At 40.9% G+C, this 18045-nt stretch overlaps 1 protein-coding gene across 5 annotated transcripts; it reads left to right on the top strand.

Annotated features, from left to right (window-relative positions):
- TXR1 (Protein Transporter, Pam16) lies at positions 1–16960 on the top strand. 5 transcript variants are annotated; one of them, XR_013703356.1, is made up of 6 exons: positions 2–156; positions 777–864; positions 1136–1269; positions 1347–1486; positions 3408–3476; positions 4880–5206. XR_013703356.1 is itself a non-coding variant. In XM_079032640.1 (5 exons), the coding sequence occupies exons 1-5, from the start codon at positions 154–156 to the stop codon at positions 4912–4914; spliced, it is 363 nt and encodes a 120-aa protein (XP_078888766.1). In that variant the 5' UTR covers positions 1–153; the 3' UTR covers positions 4915–5206. The 5 variants fall into 5 exon arrangements, 4 of the variants coding, with proteins under 4 accessions (XP_078888766.1, XP_078888778.1, XP_078888776.1 ...); XM_079032640.1 differs by lacking the exon at positions 3408–3476 and having other exon boundaries at positions 1–156; positions 1347–1449; XM_079032652.1 differs by lacking the exons at positions 3408–3476; positions 4880–5206 and adding an exon at positions 16825–16960.
- Positions 16961–18045: the final 1085 nt, after the last annotated feature.

The raw sequence follows: 18045 nt of genomic DNA on the forward strand, positions 1-18045 counted from the left end.
TGAGAGATTTTTGAATATTTTTTTGATATCACCAACCTTCCCCTGTGTTCACAAACAAAACCCTAGAATTATCTTCAGATAGAATTATCTTCAGACCAAATTCTACGACATTAAATTTTGCGTAACGTTGATTGGATTTTTTAAACCGAATCTATGGTATGTTTTCTGGATTTCTATATGTCAATTTACTTGTTGTTTCTATTCGTACAATCGAATTATAGTTGGGTTTTGAACGATCATGGATGTGAGGTTTTTGATAATTGATATTATTAGATTTCCGAATACACGAAAGAGGAAATTAGTCGTAAATCATATTTAGGAAATGACGAAACTATTGAGCTGTTTTGCGTTTTTGGTTTGAATTCATACATAAATAATTAAACATTAATCCAAGTTTTATGTAAGGGTTATTTTATCAGCTGCGAATTCTGTAATATCTCTTTTCAAATGCATGGATAAAGGAAATGTTTGTGCCATGATTTTGGCTCGATTGTGTTTGTTGTCATGATAAAACAGAAAACACAAGCATTCTCTTGAATCATGATGTAGCCTCTTAAGTTGATTTTCTGCAGATTATAATCTGAGAGAGGTTTCAATTTCAGTTATGAAAATCAATGCTTTGTGTTTTGTTTAGATGATGCAGTTGCTTCAATGAATTTGACTTTATATAGAGACCTAAAAACTTGAACTTGAAACAATCATGAAATTGATTCTTAAGGGAAAAAAATATGAACTTTAAAAAGTTTTAAAGATTATCATGAACTTGTTTTTTGCAGGCTTCCAAGATTCTTGCAAATTTGATTGTAATGGGTTCTGGAATAATGGCTAGGGCTCTTGTTCAAGCATATAGACAAGCCCTCCAAAGTAAGTTTTATTTTTTTATTTTTTTTCATATAAGCTTTCAACTCACCTTTATAAAATATAAAACCTATCTTCACAACCCTTATCTAATGCACAAACCTTTTCATCTAACAATTAAAACATATATCCTTATCTATCTGATATTTTTCATAAACCCCTGAATCCTTAAATATATCGTTTTTTAAGCGTATGTCTTATTTCTCAAAAAATAAGTCCTGAATTGTCTTTTAACATACTGAAATAACATTTATTTATTGATTTTGTTGAATTTCAGATGCATCAAAATCAGGTGTTGCTCAAGACACATTACAAAATGTTGTGCGTAAAGGAAGCAAAGCTATGACTGAACAAGAAGCCAGACAAATTCTTGGTGTCAATGAACAATCATCATGGGAAGAAATCGCACAAGTTAGTAGTATTTAAACTTTTTGACTATTTAATTAAAATTATAAAAATATTTACCAATTTTTCTATATTGTGTACAGAAATATGACAATTTATTTGAAAGGAACGCCAAGAATGGGAGTTTTTATCTACAGTCAAAAGTTCATAGGGCTAAAGAATGTTTAGAAACAACTTATCAAGCAGGTGAATATGCAGGTTAATTAATTCTTCTGCTATGGAGGTAATCCTTTTTTTTTTGACCTAAATGCCCTTGGTAATGATTGTATAGTTTACAATCTAATTGAGTTTGAGAAAATGAAATTTGTATTCTTTAACCATGTTGACTTTGAGTAAAGTGAATAAGACTTGAGCATTATAGGTATTCAAGTGAGTCTAAAAAACGTGTTTGTATTATGTGTTGTAGTTTGGAGACACATGGATGTAACAGATATAATAAAATGTTGCACCAAGTTAATGATAGCTTAAAAAAACTTGTATGGGGGTTTGATTATATCACAAATTTCTTTTTGAGATTTGGAGATAAGTAATAGTAATGAGATCTTAAAAACAATCATACTATAAGTTGTTACATAACAAGCAACTATAGTGATAACTAACGAAATAAAAGGTATTAAGATGTGTATCGTCATCATAGACAAAGGTTGATATGAGATTCTAGAGGATTCCAAAAGGACTGAGAGCATTCAAGAAATATCAAGTTTGTGGAAGGGTATAGTATGAAGGTTTTGTGGACCATTCCTTGTAAATATTTATAGAAAAGTTAGTTTATTCATTTACTTATAGTTTTGTATTCCAAAAATACTTGATTTTTATGAGGTAGGAGTCTTCGATTTCTATTCATCTTCGGTTTATATAATTTTATTTTGTAAGTATTGACAGAGTAACACAAGTCTCTTTTCGGTTTTGCTCAGTAAGTTGTTCATACCAAGGTTGTCAAGATCGGGATTCTACCTAGGATCGTTTTTGGGTTTACAAGATCGGGATCGGGATCCTAAGATCCCACAAAATTAAATATAATTTTAATTTATAATTTTCAATCATGAAAAATATTTTAAACATTCAATTTTTCGTTCAAAAGTTATAAAAACTTCAAAATATTAGTCATAAGCCACAATACAAAATGATAAATGGTAAATTGCTAAAGGGTAAAAGATATAAAATGGTAAAAAAAAATTCATTTGCAAAAAAAAAAAATAATAATAAAAAAATCAAGGAAGGTAGGATCGGATCTCGATCTTACGATCCTACCTTAAATACGATCCTTTTACGATCTGAATCGTTTTTCATATCTAGGATCGTATGATCCTACGATTAGGATTGCGATTTTGACAACCATGGTTCGAGTTAGATCGGGTTGGTTTGGGGGATAAGTAGTGACAATGAGCTTGTAGAGTTAAGTCAATGACAGGTAGTGCCAGAGCCGACCCTTTTGATAGGCTTAGGAAAAGGTTTGGATAATCAGTCCCAAGGGAAGGCTACGACTATGTTTGGCGTACTAGCTGAAAAACTAGTTGTTAAATAAAAAACTAGCTGACAGCTGAAAAGCTAGCTGATAAAAAATGACGTTTGGTAAAACTAGCTAAAAGATATAAAATGACATAAAAGGGTATTTAAAAAAAAGATGTTTCTATAATTAATTAAGGGGTATATTTGGAAAATTAAAAAAAAAAACTTCTAAAAAACTACTCTAAGTAGCTTTTTAAAAACTAGCTTATAAACTACTTTTTGGTTTGCCAAACATAACAACTTAAAAAAGCTCGAAAATTAAGTTAGCTTATTAACTAGCTGTGACGCGCCAAACACAACCTAAGTAGTGACAGAGAGCTTGTAGAGACAAGTCCTCAACATTTTTTTTCATAACTCTCTCAAAACCTCTCTGCTTTCTTAGGTCTGATTTTTCTAGGTTTCTTGAGTATTTTAACTAGGCTCTAAAGTAGCTAGAAGCCCAACAAAATAGCACTTTCGGTTTCGGAGTTATGTTCGCGCATTTTCTCGAGTTTTTGCTAAAACCTCTCTAAGTTAAACTACACTCTTTTGATTTCAGTGTAACTTTTATTTATAGTCATAAGTCATTATTATGAACATATAAATAAGATTTATCGGTAATTCTAACTCAAAATACTGATTAATCTTCTTACAAGAGAGGTGTCTACAATGGTCACGTTGGCTTAGTTGTTGGATCTCAGAAAAGTTGTAACGCCCGTTGCCAGGTAATTCCATTTCAACCCTTAGCATTTTAAATTATTTGCAATTAAGGCCCTTACACTGGGCATACAAGGTTGTATGTTGGGCATAAGTCATCGACTTGTGACGCATCAAAATTGGAGTACGATGGGCGTACGTGTGAATATGATGGGCGTACTCGTGCAACTCTTTAACACTAAATTTTTAGGGTTGTGTCCCCTATTTAAACATCTTAATCCTCCTTGGACCTCCTTATAATCAACCTCCATTTCTATAAACCCTAAAATCGAAACCCAAGCCCTTGTCAATGAGATTTGGAGCTTGAGAGTGGTCCTTGAGTGTCTTGGTAGTAAAGGAAGATCATTCAAAAAGTGGTGGTGCATTCAAGATTTTGGATCCATAATCTAAATCTCTTTGTCCCTCTTTTAAGGGTATAAAGTTCATACCTTGGAGCTTATTTTGCTATATCTTGTTTAGGCTTGGATTTGTGTTCTTTTTGTACCAAAAGCTTGATATTTGTGAGTATGGAATACTAGAGCATATGAGTTGTCCTTCCTGACGTTTTAGACTGCTTAGAGTCATAAAAATGTTAGCTTGGTCATTTCCTTTCTTCCATGCATGTGTTATGGAGCTTTTGGTGATGTTAGAAGTTAGAGTTTTGGGATTAAGCTCTCTTTAGCCTTGCAAAGGCATAAAGTCAAAGACTTTATGGATTAGGACGTCTTTTAGGGTCATATCTAAAACTAAAGTAAGTGTCTTAATGATTAAGATCTTAAAAAATTAGAGTTTTGGGGTCGGCCGCGTACGTCGAGCATAATGTAATCCTGGCTACACCCAGTGTATCCAGTTGTGAGCTCGATCTTTCCCAGCCAAGTGCTCTATGCCCAACGTAGAGATGAGTATGTCGCGCGTTTTGACTTTCTTTGACTTTTGGGCTTATTATGACTTAGGTGGACTATGAGGGTTTTAAGAGAAGGGGGGGGGGGGGGAAACGGTCTTTTGCTCTAAATGTGGATTAGACTTGTCTTGGGATTAGTGGAGTATGGAAATTACCTTAATTATTAATTAAGGTTAATTGATGCATCTATTAGGCGGAGTCTAGTTTCGGCAGTTCGAGTGTGAGTTATATGACTGTGCGAGGTGAGTCTCCTTATTATTGTTACATGTGTGGTAGAATATATTTATATATGTGATGACCATTTGGGTCTATTTGCTATTACTTTGATGTGTGTTATTCTGTGTGTCAAGACTTTGGGTAGTCTCTAGGGTTGCTGATAACCCACATGGCGTGTTGTTTGTCCACTGCGACTTTGAGTAGTCTTCAGAGTTGTTGATAATCCATAGCTGTTTATTTTGTGTTGTGATGTATGTGCTATTTTGGGAGTTCACTAAGTTCCGTGCATACAGTTGTTGATTAAATGTGTTTCAGGTACTCCTGAGGATCGCGAGATGGCGAAGACTTGATTGTACATATTCGCCCGCAGTTTATGATTCCATATATTTTGAGACTCTTATATTTCGGTGATGATCTGTATTGACATTTATGGTTTTCTTGAAATGGTTTTTATCAAGACAAAATTGCAAGAATGGTCCTTGTGTTATGTTAAAACTTGCAAGTTTGGTCCAAAAAGGTTTGGACTTGCATTAGTGGTCCAAACTTTTCATTTTGTTGCGAATTTGGTCCAAACTTTTCATTTTTGTTGTGGATTTGGTCCATGTCAATTTAAACTTTTTTATAATGACGTTTTTGCCCTTACTTTTTGTTTTTTTTTCATTTTTTTTATATAAATACATTTTACAATTTACATAATTAAACAAAAGTAATACTACTCCTATCCTTACCTCACCCATCCACCCTCTCTAGCATACAACTATTGATTATGTTATCACCACCATCGCCAGTCACGAGCACTACCGCTACCACCATTGTTGGTCATCAATAATAGCCATTGCCATCGTGACCGGCGATCACCACTAACACCATCCAATGAATTCAAACATATTTTTTCCACCACCATCATATAAATCTGCATCTTTAATTTCAAAATGAAACTCAAGAACTACCACCACCGTATGATGAATTCAAACATATTTTTTTCCTGATCTGCAACTTCAAAATTAAGAACAACCAGATTTTTAAACCCACAAGAACAATCAAATTTGTAACAAGAACAATTAGTTGGAGTGTGGAATAGATGAGATGATTACAAGCGGAGTTGCACCTGATCTTGTTTCAGTAGAGTTGTACCTCCAAAAAACCCTTCTTGTTTCTGTTTTGGCTTCAACGTCGCCTGAAACGTCGTTGGAGCCAAAGACACCACATACACGGAATCGTCGCCTGTATAGAGGTGACGGTGGCAATTACACTTCAGGCTTCACAAAAATTTGGGTATAAGAGCCCTGATATAACTGCTACCCTAAACCCTAATCTAGCCACCATTGTATCAGTCGGAGGAAAAGAAGCATGAACCAACGAAACCCTAATCCTGCCGCCACGATAAAACAACGATGAACCAGATTTGAAAACCCTCGCAACCATCGGCGTTTTGGAAGAAGGATAGCAGCGATGAAGATAATCCTCCAGAAGCCTCGGTTGACAGAACCCTCTTCATCGGAAGCACCTTCGCCGGAAGCATCTTCACCAGAAGCATCTTTGCGAGAAGCCTCATTCGCCCTCTCTACCGGAACCCTCTTCTCAGAACTAATAAGATGTGTTTTGTGTAGAGAGAGAGAAAGAGGGAGGGGGAGAGAGAGAGAGAGAGACTTTCTTTTTCTTTTTCTTTTTTTGATTTCTGTAATAAAAAAATTGAAAAAGGGAAAATACCAAGAGCAAATTTGTCATTATAAAAAGTTTTAAAAATTTTGGACTAAACTCGCAACAAAACGAAACTATTGGACCATCATTGTGAGCCAAACCCATTTTGGACCAAAGTTGATAGTTTTGACATACCACACGGACCATTCTTGCAATTTTGTCTTTTATGAACAATGTTTTTTATATGAATTTAAAAATGAAAATTTGGATGTTACAAAAGCTATTATACCGAAATGTTCTTGCCATAAATTAAGCATAAATAAAAAGTTTTAGAGTTGCCATAAATTTAGGGATGTCACAGTTAATATAAGAACATTAGTTTAAGCGAACTATGAATTTTAGAGGATTTCTAGACTTAAACATAGAATGCTAAGTGATGATTGTAGGATGAGTGTCTATTATAACTATAGGTAATACACATGAATTTAAATAAGCACTAGTTCACTTTAGGATAAGATGCATAATTTGCTTTATTTGCTAAATGACTTATGCATGCTATATGTAACACCGCAATTTTCAAAGCAATTTTTTCATTTAAAATCGTTTATCTCTATAACACTTTTCACAAAAATCTTCATTTTTGTTTAATTTACAATACATGACTCTTTTGTCCAATCAAATAATAAACCAGGATCCTCAAAATAAATGTTTCCTCTGGTGTGTACAATCGAGCCGGTGCCGTCCCGTGATACTGTGATAACCTGAAACACATAACACAAAACACTGTAAGCACGAAGCTTAGTGAGTTCCCCAAAATACCACTAACACAGATTAGCCACTCGAGGCTATAACTCTGTTGACCCTCCGGTCAGTGTGTCTCAGTGAGACCCTCCAGTCCCAGCTCTCTGTGGGCCCTCTGGCCCTAAATCTTCGGACCCAAGGGTCCTAACTCTATATCATGCATATCACATATCACAATAAATCTCAACATATAAATAGCATACAAATATACTGGCACATAATACGAAAAACACCACATATAGCACATATTAGCCACTCGAGGCTATAACTCTATGGGCCCTTGGGCCCTAACTCTGCGGACCTTCTGGTCCTAGCTCTGTGGACCTTCTGGTCCTATCTCTGATATACACACAACATAAATCACATAGAAATAATGCGGTGCCACACATCACATACAATAACTCTGTCACATAACTCTGTTACCACTCTAGGTAAAGTATAGTGAGAAGACTCACCTCGGGTATCTCGGTAAATCTCTGACTCGGTAAACGCTGGCCTAGCCTCCGCCTAATCATATGAAATAAATACCCTTAATAAAATTCTCAAAGGCTAGACTATGTCCGCTTATGACACTCTCAAAAGGGTAAAAAACCATTTTGCCCCTCTCATAACTCAAAAGGCCCCACAATAGACCATACCCTAAAAGTCAACCAAAAGTCAACTTCCCGGGTTACGCTGCGCGTACCAGATGTGTACGCTGAGCGTACCAGATGTGTACGCTGAGCGTACCCGGCTGCATCTCAGAAACGGGGAACGCCACCCAGTACGTGGCGCGTACTAGGGATTACGCCCGACATACTCCCCTGCTTCAGCCCTTTTGCTCTTGAGGTCTTAAACAGTTAAGACCTACGCCCATATTTTAGATCTGACCCCATCTAAGCCCCTTAATCCATAAAGTTGATGACTTTAAGCCTTTGCATGGCTGAACAAGTCACTATCTCCCAAAATGATCCATCCTTCAACTCTAGAAGGCTTAAAACACATGCATGACTCCAAAGTAACATCCAAGATGGGAACTTTATGGCTCTAAATCACTAGTAACACTGAAAAGGGACAAATCTCGGACCATGGAGCACTTTACACTCATAAAGTCTCCACCTTTGGGGTTTTTAGCCCTAAAAAGGACACATACAACAACAACCAAAAGAAGAGGAAAGTTTTGAACTTTATACCTCCAAGTGTAGCCCTTTCCTCTGCAGATCTTAGATCCAAAATGGCACCTCAAGCTTTAGCCTCCAAGAACTCCCTTCCTTCTTCTTCACTAAGCCACTAAAGCACCAACAAGCTCAAATCAACACTCTCACACACTCAGAACGATGGGGCTCTCTTTTAGGGTTTCACTCACTGATATGGGGGCTAAGGAATGAGCCATAACACCCTTTAAATAGTGCACAAGGAGGATTAGGGTTTTTGCACCTGGGCCGGGTACGCCCGGCGTAACTCTAGGTACGCCTAGCGTATCTTGGCGACCCCGCGTCCAAATTAAGCACGTGAGTACGCGCAGCGTACCCCTCTGGTACGCCCAACGTACTCACTTGCTACAAACCCTCCACTCAAGGACTAAACATGCCCAAACAATAAAGAAAAAGGATGAAAGGAATACACCTGAATCTCGGGGTGTTACAATTATCCCCCACTAGAACTAGACTTCGCCCCCGAAGTCTCATTCCTTGAACAACTCTGGATGCTTCCCTCGCATCTCCGACTCTAACTCACAAGTCATCTCAGACCCCTTTCGATGTTGCTACTGAACCAAAACCAAAGGTACCTACTTGTTCCTCAAAACCTTGATCTTCCGATCTCTGATCGCCACCGGTCTCTCAGCATAATTCAGGCTCGCATCCACCTGAATATCCCCCAATGGCACCACTGCTGACTCATCGGCTATACACTTCCGCAACTGCGACACGTGAAAGGTTTCATGAATCTGACCCAACTCTGCAGGTAGCTCCAAGCGATACGCTACCCTGCCCACCCTTGCGATCACTCTAAACGGTCTAATAAACCGGGGTCCCAGCTTGCCCCTCTTCCTGAATCAAATCACTCCTTTCCAAAGAGATACCTTCAGGAACACCAAATCACCGACCTGAAATTAGAGCTCGGACCGGCGCATGTCCGCATAACTCTCCTGGTGACTCTGAGCAGTCAACAACCTCTGCCTGACCTGTTGTATCTGCTCTGACGTCTGAAGCACGATCTCTGTACTTCCCATCACACGTTGCTCTACCTCTCCCCAGCAAATGGGGTCCGCTACTCCCTTCCCTACAACAACTCAAAGGGTGGCATACTGATGCACTAATGATGGTTGTTGTTTTAGGAAACTCTGTCAAGGGCAAATACGGGCCACAATTTCCCCCTGAAATCTAATACACATGCCCGAAACATACCCTCAAGCGTCTGAATCGTTCGCTTGCTCTGAAGTGTCCACAGACATCACCATGGTAAACTCTAGCTCATTACTCATATTCATCTTCGATACCGAGCACCAGGTCAGCTTTTGGCCCCACAGCTGAACCCCCAATGGTCACACATAACATGATCCAAAATATATCACTAACTTCCTTCCCATGAACACTATCACGGCCCAGTGACACGCAAGTCACAAAATTCCCTTTTCCTCATAAAAATACAATCCAATCGAAGATCGACTCAGCTCCAACCTCTGCCGTCTGCTGCGCCTATTCTCCCGCGCGCCTCGCTGACCCTCCTGACAGAGACGGAGACCCCAGTCCCGCCCCGGTTTAACCACTAGGCTCCAAAAACTCGACACTAGGGCTACTCAAGCCTAAAACTCTTCTGCATCATGCACCTATTGGAGAGCACTCCATCATCACACTCTCTTGCCGTCTAGTGGGTACTATGGCTTCCCGCATCATTACGACAGCCTCTGACTAGTGAGTACTACGGCTCCCCGTAGTATCACAACGCCAACTAACTAGTGAGTACTATGGCTCCCCGTAGTACCACGACTCCCTCCCTCTGACTTGTGAGTACTACGGCTCCCCGTAGCATCACAACACCCTCTGACTGGCGAATACTACGGCTCCCCGTAGCATCACAACACCCTCTGACTTGTGAGTACTACGGCTCCCCGTAGCATCACAACACCCTCTGACTGACGAATACTACGGCTCCCCATAGCATCACACTATACTCTCATTCTCATTACAACGCCACACTATGTTCACTAACTCATGCACCGAAGACTATCATAGATAGTTACACACACACTTGCCCCGATATGCATTACAGTCTCTGGCGGCAACCGCCATAACACAGAACCTACCTCTGCGGAGATCCACTTCCTTAAATAATCCCTTTTGATGACAATATACGAAGGGCTCCCACTGGAATCGTGGATACATGATACATCACTAGTTATCTTAAACCCAAGACTCTAAATAACTCTGAATTCGGGACGCTATACGCGGAAACCACGGAACACCCTAACAGAGTATCACAATGTCCTGCCTCTACCACTGATTCCCTTACTCCTAGCACCATACACATACAACAATACATTTCCTCTTTCACTCAATGCGCAACTTCAGTGCATCCAAACACTCAATTGGAATACAAGGAAGGCGCTAACTCTTCAGAACACACTGATGATCCTCCGAAACCCTTTCCACTACTGCTCAAAATCCAAGCAAAATACACATCCCAGCCCGGGAGTTGGCTACTTGACAATCTTCTACCCATATTTCAACCCAGAAGTTCTCAACTGCCCATACCATCATTACGAGTCTTCCACTTGAAACGACTCTGACCACCACCAGATTCCTGACCATTGACCACCCGCAGTGGAAACACTCATTCTTCTCTCAGACATATACCACATGCATTATCTCGCCCTGCACCTTTCTTTGATCACCAATGACCCTGATCTCATGAATTCAAGTCGCAGGTTTCTGTATCCAACCCCTAACCGCTCTTGCACAAATCTCTGGTTCTCTCAAAAAAACACCCGGTTCTCCCCCACTTAGGGTTCAAACCATCATTATCTGACATATCAACAACCTCACAAACTATTTTCACCAGCAATAACGCACCTGCCCCTGGAAAGTGATACACAACGCCCGATAATCCCCTTTAAGGAAATCAATCGATCTCATAACTCTGAACCTCAGACGAATTCCTCAAGAACTTCTCGTCACGACTGCCTCTAGTCGTTCCAAGTCTCGTACCAATCCAATTCCAAACAACTCAACTGTCCAATAACATCACTGACTCATAGACTGGACCACGAAATCATCGTACTCCCCCACCTCGACTCATCAACCTACGTTCCAACACATGGATCATCCCAAGAACAAGGACCCACTCCTATCTTCAATACCCAACATAGATAGAAAAACCATTGCACTGATTAACTCGACTGGACTCCCCACTGATACCTCTACAATACGCCCTACTATACTCAAATAGGTGCAACGTGGTCCTCGACTATCTCAGTCCCAACGGACTATCTGCTCATGGTAAATCACTATCTCGCGGCACACATGCTACCTGATACTCTGATGGACAACCATCATCAATGACAACCTGCAGGGTTTACCCCCAAACCCATAACTTAAACATAATACCTCTCATGTTCCGCACACGGACATAAATTGTACCACCCAGGTCATAGAAGGTGACATCTCCTCTAGCGACTGATCGCTCAACTCAGACCGAAATTCTCCCCTCCCTCTGACTCCTTACCAAAATTTTCTGAAAGGCTCTCGACCTCCCTCTCAAGGGACGCCTCTTCGAACTCAATCATGGCCCACAAGCCTAAAACCCATAACATCCAATCTCTACCTCATCAATCGTGACCGGATAACCGGAGAACCACAAGTATCATTCACTACGAACCATGGTACTCATCCCATGACATCTCTTCTCAATATGCTCCGGTGTATGGTACCCGAACCACAGCGTCACTCCTCCATCTGTTCCGATGTATGGTACCCGAACCATAACATTGCTCTTCTATCCGCTCTGATGTATGGTACTCGAACCATAACATCACTCCTCAATTTGCTCCGATGTATAGTACTCGAACCATAACATCACTCATCAATCTGCTCCGATGTATGGTACTCGAACCATAACATCACTCCTCAGTCTGCTCCGATGTATGGTACTCGAACCATAACATCACTCCTCAATCTGCTCCGATGTATGGTACTCGAACCATAACATCACTCCTCAATATGCTCCGATGTATGGTACTTGAACCATAACATCACTCCTCAATCTGCTCATTAGAACCTTAAGAATACTCCCTGTATCAAGTATGGGTCCTCTGCTTTCAGTAGTACGAGCCCATACTACCTGCCAAATCTACCCATACTTTCCACACGGACTATCCCGGAGCTCCTAAGTAGCTGCTCGACCTTCTAGTTCACTAATTCTGTCGCGCGCTCGCTCCCCAGCGAAATTCTCTACTCTGCCAGCGCACTCATCTAGCTAAGGTTACTCCCTAGGCTCTTCCTAGATTCCCACACTTCTCTGCCATCAGCTGCTGAAGAGATCCTAATGATGCCAGCCATCTACCTCCTGAATATCGTCATATTCGCTTGGTAGCTGACTCCCATCATCGAGAGTTCCACAAAGCACGAAGCAAGCAGCATTCGAGCATCGAAGAATATATATGACTCACTCTGGGTGATAACTCTGCTTGCTCTACTCATCCTCGAAAGTACCACCGAACTCTGCAACTCTACCCCTCGCGGGTTCGGACTATTCTTTCAATAAGCACCACGGTACTCATCTAGGCATATCCCTTAGATTACTCCTCTACTCAAATCCCCTAAAAGGATTCCAACTGAATATTCTCACTCATCACATACTCAAAAGCACATCACATATAACAGCAACTCCTAGGCTAAGGCATCACAAATCAGGCCACTCTAGTCCTAAGATATGGAATACCTAGCCTGTCTCTAGCATGCAATAATATCTCATAAAGTGCATCATAAATATCTCATAACACAAAAGTAAGGGTATTTTGGGAAATCACCGTTCGGGCTCTAGTTGATTGTACACACTACTCTTTCTTGCTTTCTCTTTGAACTCTTATTCGCTTTAGAAAATTATTTCTCTGAAAACTTTTCTTACTTCCTCAGTTGGAGTCCAGATTTACCCGAAGGCGCATCCGAATCCCTCAAACCAAGGCTCTGATACCAACTTGTAACACCGAAATTTTGAAAACAAATTTTGTATTTAAAATGGTTTATCTCTTTAACACTTTTCACAAAAATCTCCATTTTTGTTTAATTTATAATACATGACTCTTTTGTCCAATCAAATAATAAACCAGGATCCTCAAAATAAATTCTTCCTCTGGTGTGTACAATCGAGCCGGTGCCGTCCCGTGATACTGTGATAACCTGAAACACATAACACAAAACACTGTAAGCACGAAGCTTAGTGAGTTCCCCAAAATACCACTAACACAGATTAGCCACTCGAGGCTATAACTCTGTTGACCCTCCGGTCAGTGTGTCTCAGTGGGACCCTCCAGACCCAGCTCTCTGCGGGCCCTCTGGCCCTAACTCTATGGAACCAAGGGTCCTAACTCTATATCATGCATATCACATATCACAATAAATCTCAACATATAAATAGGATACAAATATACTGACACATAATACAAAAAACACCACATATAGGACATATTAGCCACTCAAGGCTATAACTCTATGGGCCCTAACTCTGCGGACCCTCTGGTCCTAGCTTTGTGGACCTTCTGGTCCTATCTCTAATATACACACATTATAAATCACTTAGAAATAATGTGGTGCCACACATCACATATAATAACTCTGTCACATAACTCTGTTACCACTCTAGGTAAAGTATAGTGAGAAGACTCACCTCGGGTATCTCGGTAAATCTCTGACTCGGTAAACGCTGGCCTAGCCTCCGCCTAATCATATGAAATAAATACCCTTAGTAAAATTCTCAAAGGCTAGACTATGTCCTCTTATGACACTCTCAAAAGGGTAAAAGACCATCTTAGATCCAAAATGGCACCTCAAGCTTTAGCCTCCAAGAACTCCCTTCCTTCTTGTTCACTAAGCCACTAAAGCACCAACAAGCTCAAATCAACACTCTCACACACTAAGAACGATGGGGCTCTCTTTTAGGGTTTCACTCACTGATATGGAGGCTAAGGAATGAACCATAACACCCTTTAAATAATGCACAAGGAGGATTAGGGTTTTTGCACCTGGGCCGGGTACGCCCGACGTAACTCTAGGTACGCCCAGCATACCTTGGAGATCCCGCGTCCAAATTAAGCGCGTGAGTACGCGCATCGTACCCCTCTGGTACGCCCAGCGTACTCACTTTCTACAAACCCTCCACTCAAGGACTAAACATGACCAAACAATAAAGAACAAGGATGAAAGGAATATACCTAAATCTTGGGGTGTTACACTATATCTATAAGAGGCCTTAAGATGCCTTAGGTTGCCTATCTAAATTGCTATCATTAGGTTTATGGTCTGTTGTCGACCTTGAATTGGGAAATTTTATGTGTTCAGGTTTCTAAATGTTTAATTACGATATTAGAACTGGCATGTAACTTTTCAAAGTAATATGGAGGATTATGCGTCTAAAACCTCTCCTATCTATATTCTCGTCTAGGTACACTGAACGGTTGCTTCGGTGTACAGATTGTAATAGTGAGAACATGAAGTGGATTAGGAAACGATAACATAAACCATCGTCATGAGCCATGTATAATCGAGCATGCACCTGAAGTAGTGCTAGTAGTTGAACCTCTTACAGCAACAAGAGTCTAAGTAATGATGCGAGCCATGATGTCAGGACAAAGAGAAGAGATGAGACAACTAGTGTGATATTGGGGGCTAACCCACTACATCGGTGGTGCAACCTGAGCTTAATGAGGAGCAATCAGAGAAGGAAATTATAGTTGGAGTGTTAGTGTAGCACCTAGTTCCTGGTATGTAATTTAAACTAAGTATTTTTGCATTTTTAGGTGGAACTCGGCAAGTTCTAGGCCCGACTCGCCGAGTAGGATCGGGATATCGAGCACGTTTAAGTTGGCAACTCGACGAGTCCATATCCTAGACTCGGCGAGTCGGCCAGTCTGGAAGAAACCCTAATTTCAAAGGGTTGCACACTATTTAAACATCGTTTTGTGCCTCATAACGGCCCCCATTGCGTCCAGAACACCCCCTCTCAAAGCCCTAACCCTTCTTTTAGTAATTTGAGTGATTTTGGTGCAATTCCTTGAAGTTTTGGAGAGAAGAAGAAGGTAGATCAAGAGGAGAGGAAGAAGATCTAGAATATTTGTGCCGTTTCAGAGCTTCTAGAGGTATTAGACTCGAAACCCTCTCTGTTCCTTCATTATTATCTCATTAAGAGCTTATGATAGTCATTTTAAGGCCTCTTCTAGTCTTGATCTTTGAGTAATGAGCTTATAGTGTTAAGGGACTTCAGATCTAGGCATGATTGGGCTCTAGGAGCTCGGATCTACTGCCTTTATGGAGACATATTGCATGGAAGCCCTAGATCTACTCTTTTAGTGCATTTTGAGCCCTAAAACCTTCATTGGTGTTTATTTACATGTAAAATTGGAAACTTTACGTGATACTCAAGCCCTAAAAAACCAGATCCATGAATGGAATGCACTGGATTCAAGTAGAATCGAGTATATAGTAATTGCATGCATGCGACTCGGCGAGTCGTTCTTCGGACTCGGCAAGTCGAGTCGCGAGTCCCCGATTTTTCCCCTTTTGAGTTATGCTGGGTGGGATCAGTGAGTTATAAGTGGACTCAGTGAATCGGAAGCCAGACTCAGTAATGGAGGGACTCGGCGAGTCCAAGGCAACCTTCTTTCCTCAAGAACAGACTCGACAAGTTGTTCATACAACTCGGCGAGTCACAGAACAGAGTGTTCATCGGATCAAGATGGACTCGACGAGTTGTTCATACAATTCGACGAGTCGAATGAAGGACTATTGGATATCTGTATGGAAGGAGAACTCGTCGAGTCATGCCTAACCCGACGAGTAGGGTCGGGAGTGAGGTTAATCGACTGGATAGGGACTCGACGAGTTAGCGATCCAACTCGGCGAGTCGGGTCAACTGGAAGTTGACTTTGACTTTGACTTTTGACTTGGTTAGGGGTAAAATGGTCGTTTTACCCTAAGGGCGGTTAGCAGTGTTTGATTGAGTGTTTCGTGAGAATTGCAGCCGGAGGATTTCCGGAGCAGTAGCAGCAGACAGACAGTTCTCGCGCAGATCAGCAGCTACTTCGAGGTGAGTTACCTTCCAGTAGCGATGGGTCTACGGCCACAATGCCGGCCCACCAGTAGGGTTCGTATGTTAGGTGATTGTCTTTGTGATATAATATAGGTTTGCTATTACCTGATATGTTATATGCTAGCATGATATGTTGTATGTGTAGAGTTCGGTTGTTAGGACCGAAGGGTAGTCAGACACCCCATATACGTCTGACAGTATGTGAGGATATGTTTGCATGTTGGCTTGTATGTTATATGCGATAGAGGTAGTAAGAGGGGACCAGTCCCCGAGGTTCGGTTGTTAGGACCGATGGGTAGTCAGCACCCCAGAATGGCTCGACGCGGGTAAGTTAGCGCCCCAGAATGGCTTGACACGGGTAGGACGGCACCCCAGAATGGCCGTACGGGTAGGTCGACACCCCAGAATGACCGTACCGGGTAGGTCAGGCACCCCAGAAATGCCTGGCAGTATGTATGTGATATGATTGTATGGTATGTGGTATGATGGGGGAACTCACTAAGCTTTGTGCTTACGGTTTATAGTTTTGGTTTCAGGTACCTCTTCGGCGAAGGGGAAGGAGTTGGCGCGGTAGCGGCACATCATACACACATCTTGTTTTCCGCACTATGATATTGTTCTGGGATTTGTACTCTGTCATTATGGTTGATTTCATATTTTGGATTTCAGATACGTAACATGTTTTAAGAAATGATAGGATCGAATGTTTTTTATTTTCAAATGTTTTGTAAAGTGTTTAATTTAAAATGAAATTTTTGGCCCGTATTTTGGGGTGTTACAGTTAGCCAAGCTGACCTCGAAGGATTGGAAGGAATAACCCTAATAAGGAAACTGAAAGGAATGGATGCAAGTACAAAGACTTCATGGTTGCCAAACCACTAAGTCTTTCTGGGAGCCCAACCCCAGTGGAAGTTATAGATTGCATTTCCAAGATGGAAATGGTGTTTGAAAGTTGTGACTGCAGCAACCGACAAAAGACCATCTTAGCGGTCAGGCAACTGAAGACAAGAGTTTTGAGGTTGTGGAAGTTGTTGGTTGATTCCATTTCAAAAAGGGAAGCAGGAATGATGTATTGGGAGAACTTCCCGGAATAATTGAAGATGTAGTACCGCGCTGAACACGATCTTCTAGAAATCAACAATGAATTCCAAAACTTGAAGATAGGAAAGATGAGTGTCAGTGAGTATGCTGCAAATTTCATAGAGAAGGTGAAGCTAGTTCTTACATGGTTCCTACCGAGCTTTCCAAGGTAAATAAGTTTGCTAATGGACAGTCGTCGGATTTTAGTCCAACGGTGAAGCTAGCAACGACTCTAAAAGCAGTCATCTGGGCATCTAAGAATGTTGAGACCTATATAAGGGAAAAGGAACTGGAACAAGCTGAGGCATGAGAGAAAAGGAAGCTTGAGGAATCTTTGAGGTTTAATAAAAAAGGAAGATTCTCAAAGTCTGACCTGGACGACAAAAAGTCTGGGGATGGTAGTGAAGCCAAGTGGTGTGAGAAGTGCAAGAAGAAGCACTCTGGAAGATGCGACGGAGAAGTGGAATGCTTTAAGTGTGGGAGGACCGGTCACTATTCCAAGGATTGTATGTACAATGACAAAGCATGTTACGGATGTGGGGAAAAAGGGCACATTTTGAAGGACTGCCTAAAGAAAAACGAAGCAACAAGGCAAAATGTGGCACTGAAGCCAAAGGAAAGGGCATATAATATGATCCTTGGCGAAACAACAATATGTCAAGAATAGAGACCGGCCT

The sequence above is a fragment of the Lactuca serriola genome, chromosome 1 (genome assembly GCF_051521515.1).
Source record: "Lactuca serriola cultivar US96UC23 chromosome 1, Lser_US96UC23_V15, whole genome shotgun sequence".
Lineage (NCBI taxonomy): Eukaryota > Viridiplantae > Streptophyta > Magnoliopsida > Asterales > Asteraceae > Lactuca > Lactuca serriola.

What these genes read in the sequence shown, in the direction of transcription:
- TXR1 (XM_079032640.1), top strand. An exon ending in ATATAGACAAGCCCTCCAAA is followed by an intron (nt 865 to 1,135) that starts GTAAGTTTTATT and finishes GTTGAATTTCAG; the next exon opens with ATGCATCAAAATCAGGTGTT. An exon ending in CATGGGAAGAAATCGCACAA is followed by an intron (nt 1,270 to 1,346) that starts GTTAGTAGTATT and finishes TATTGTGTACAG; the next exon opens with AAATATGACAATTTATTTGA.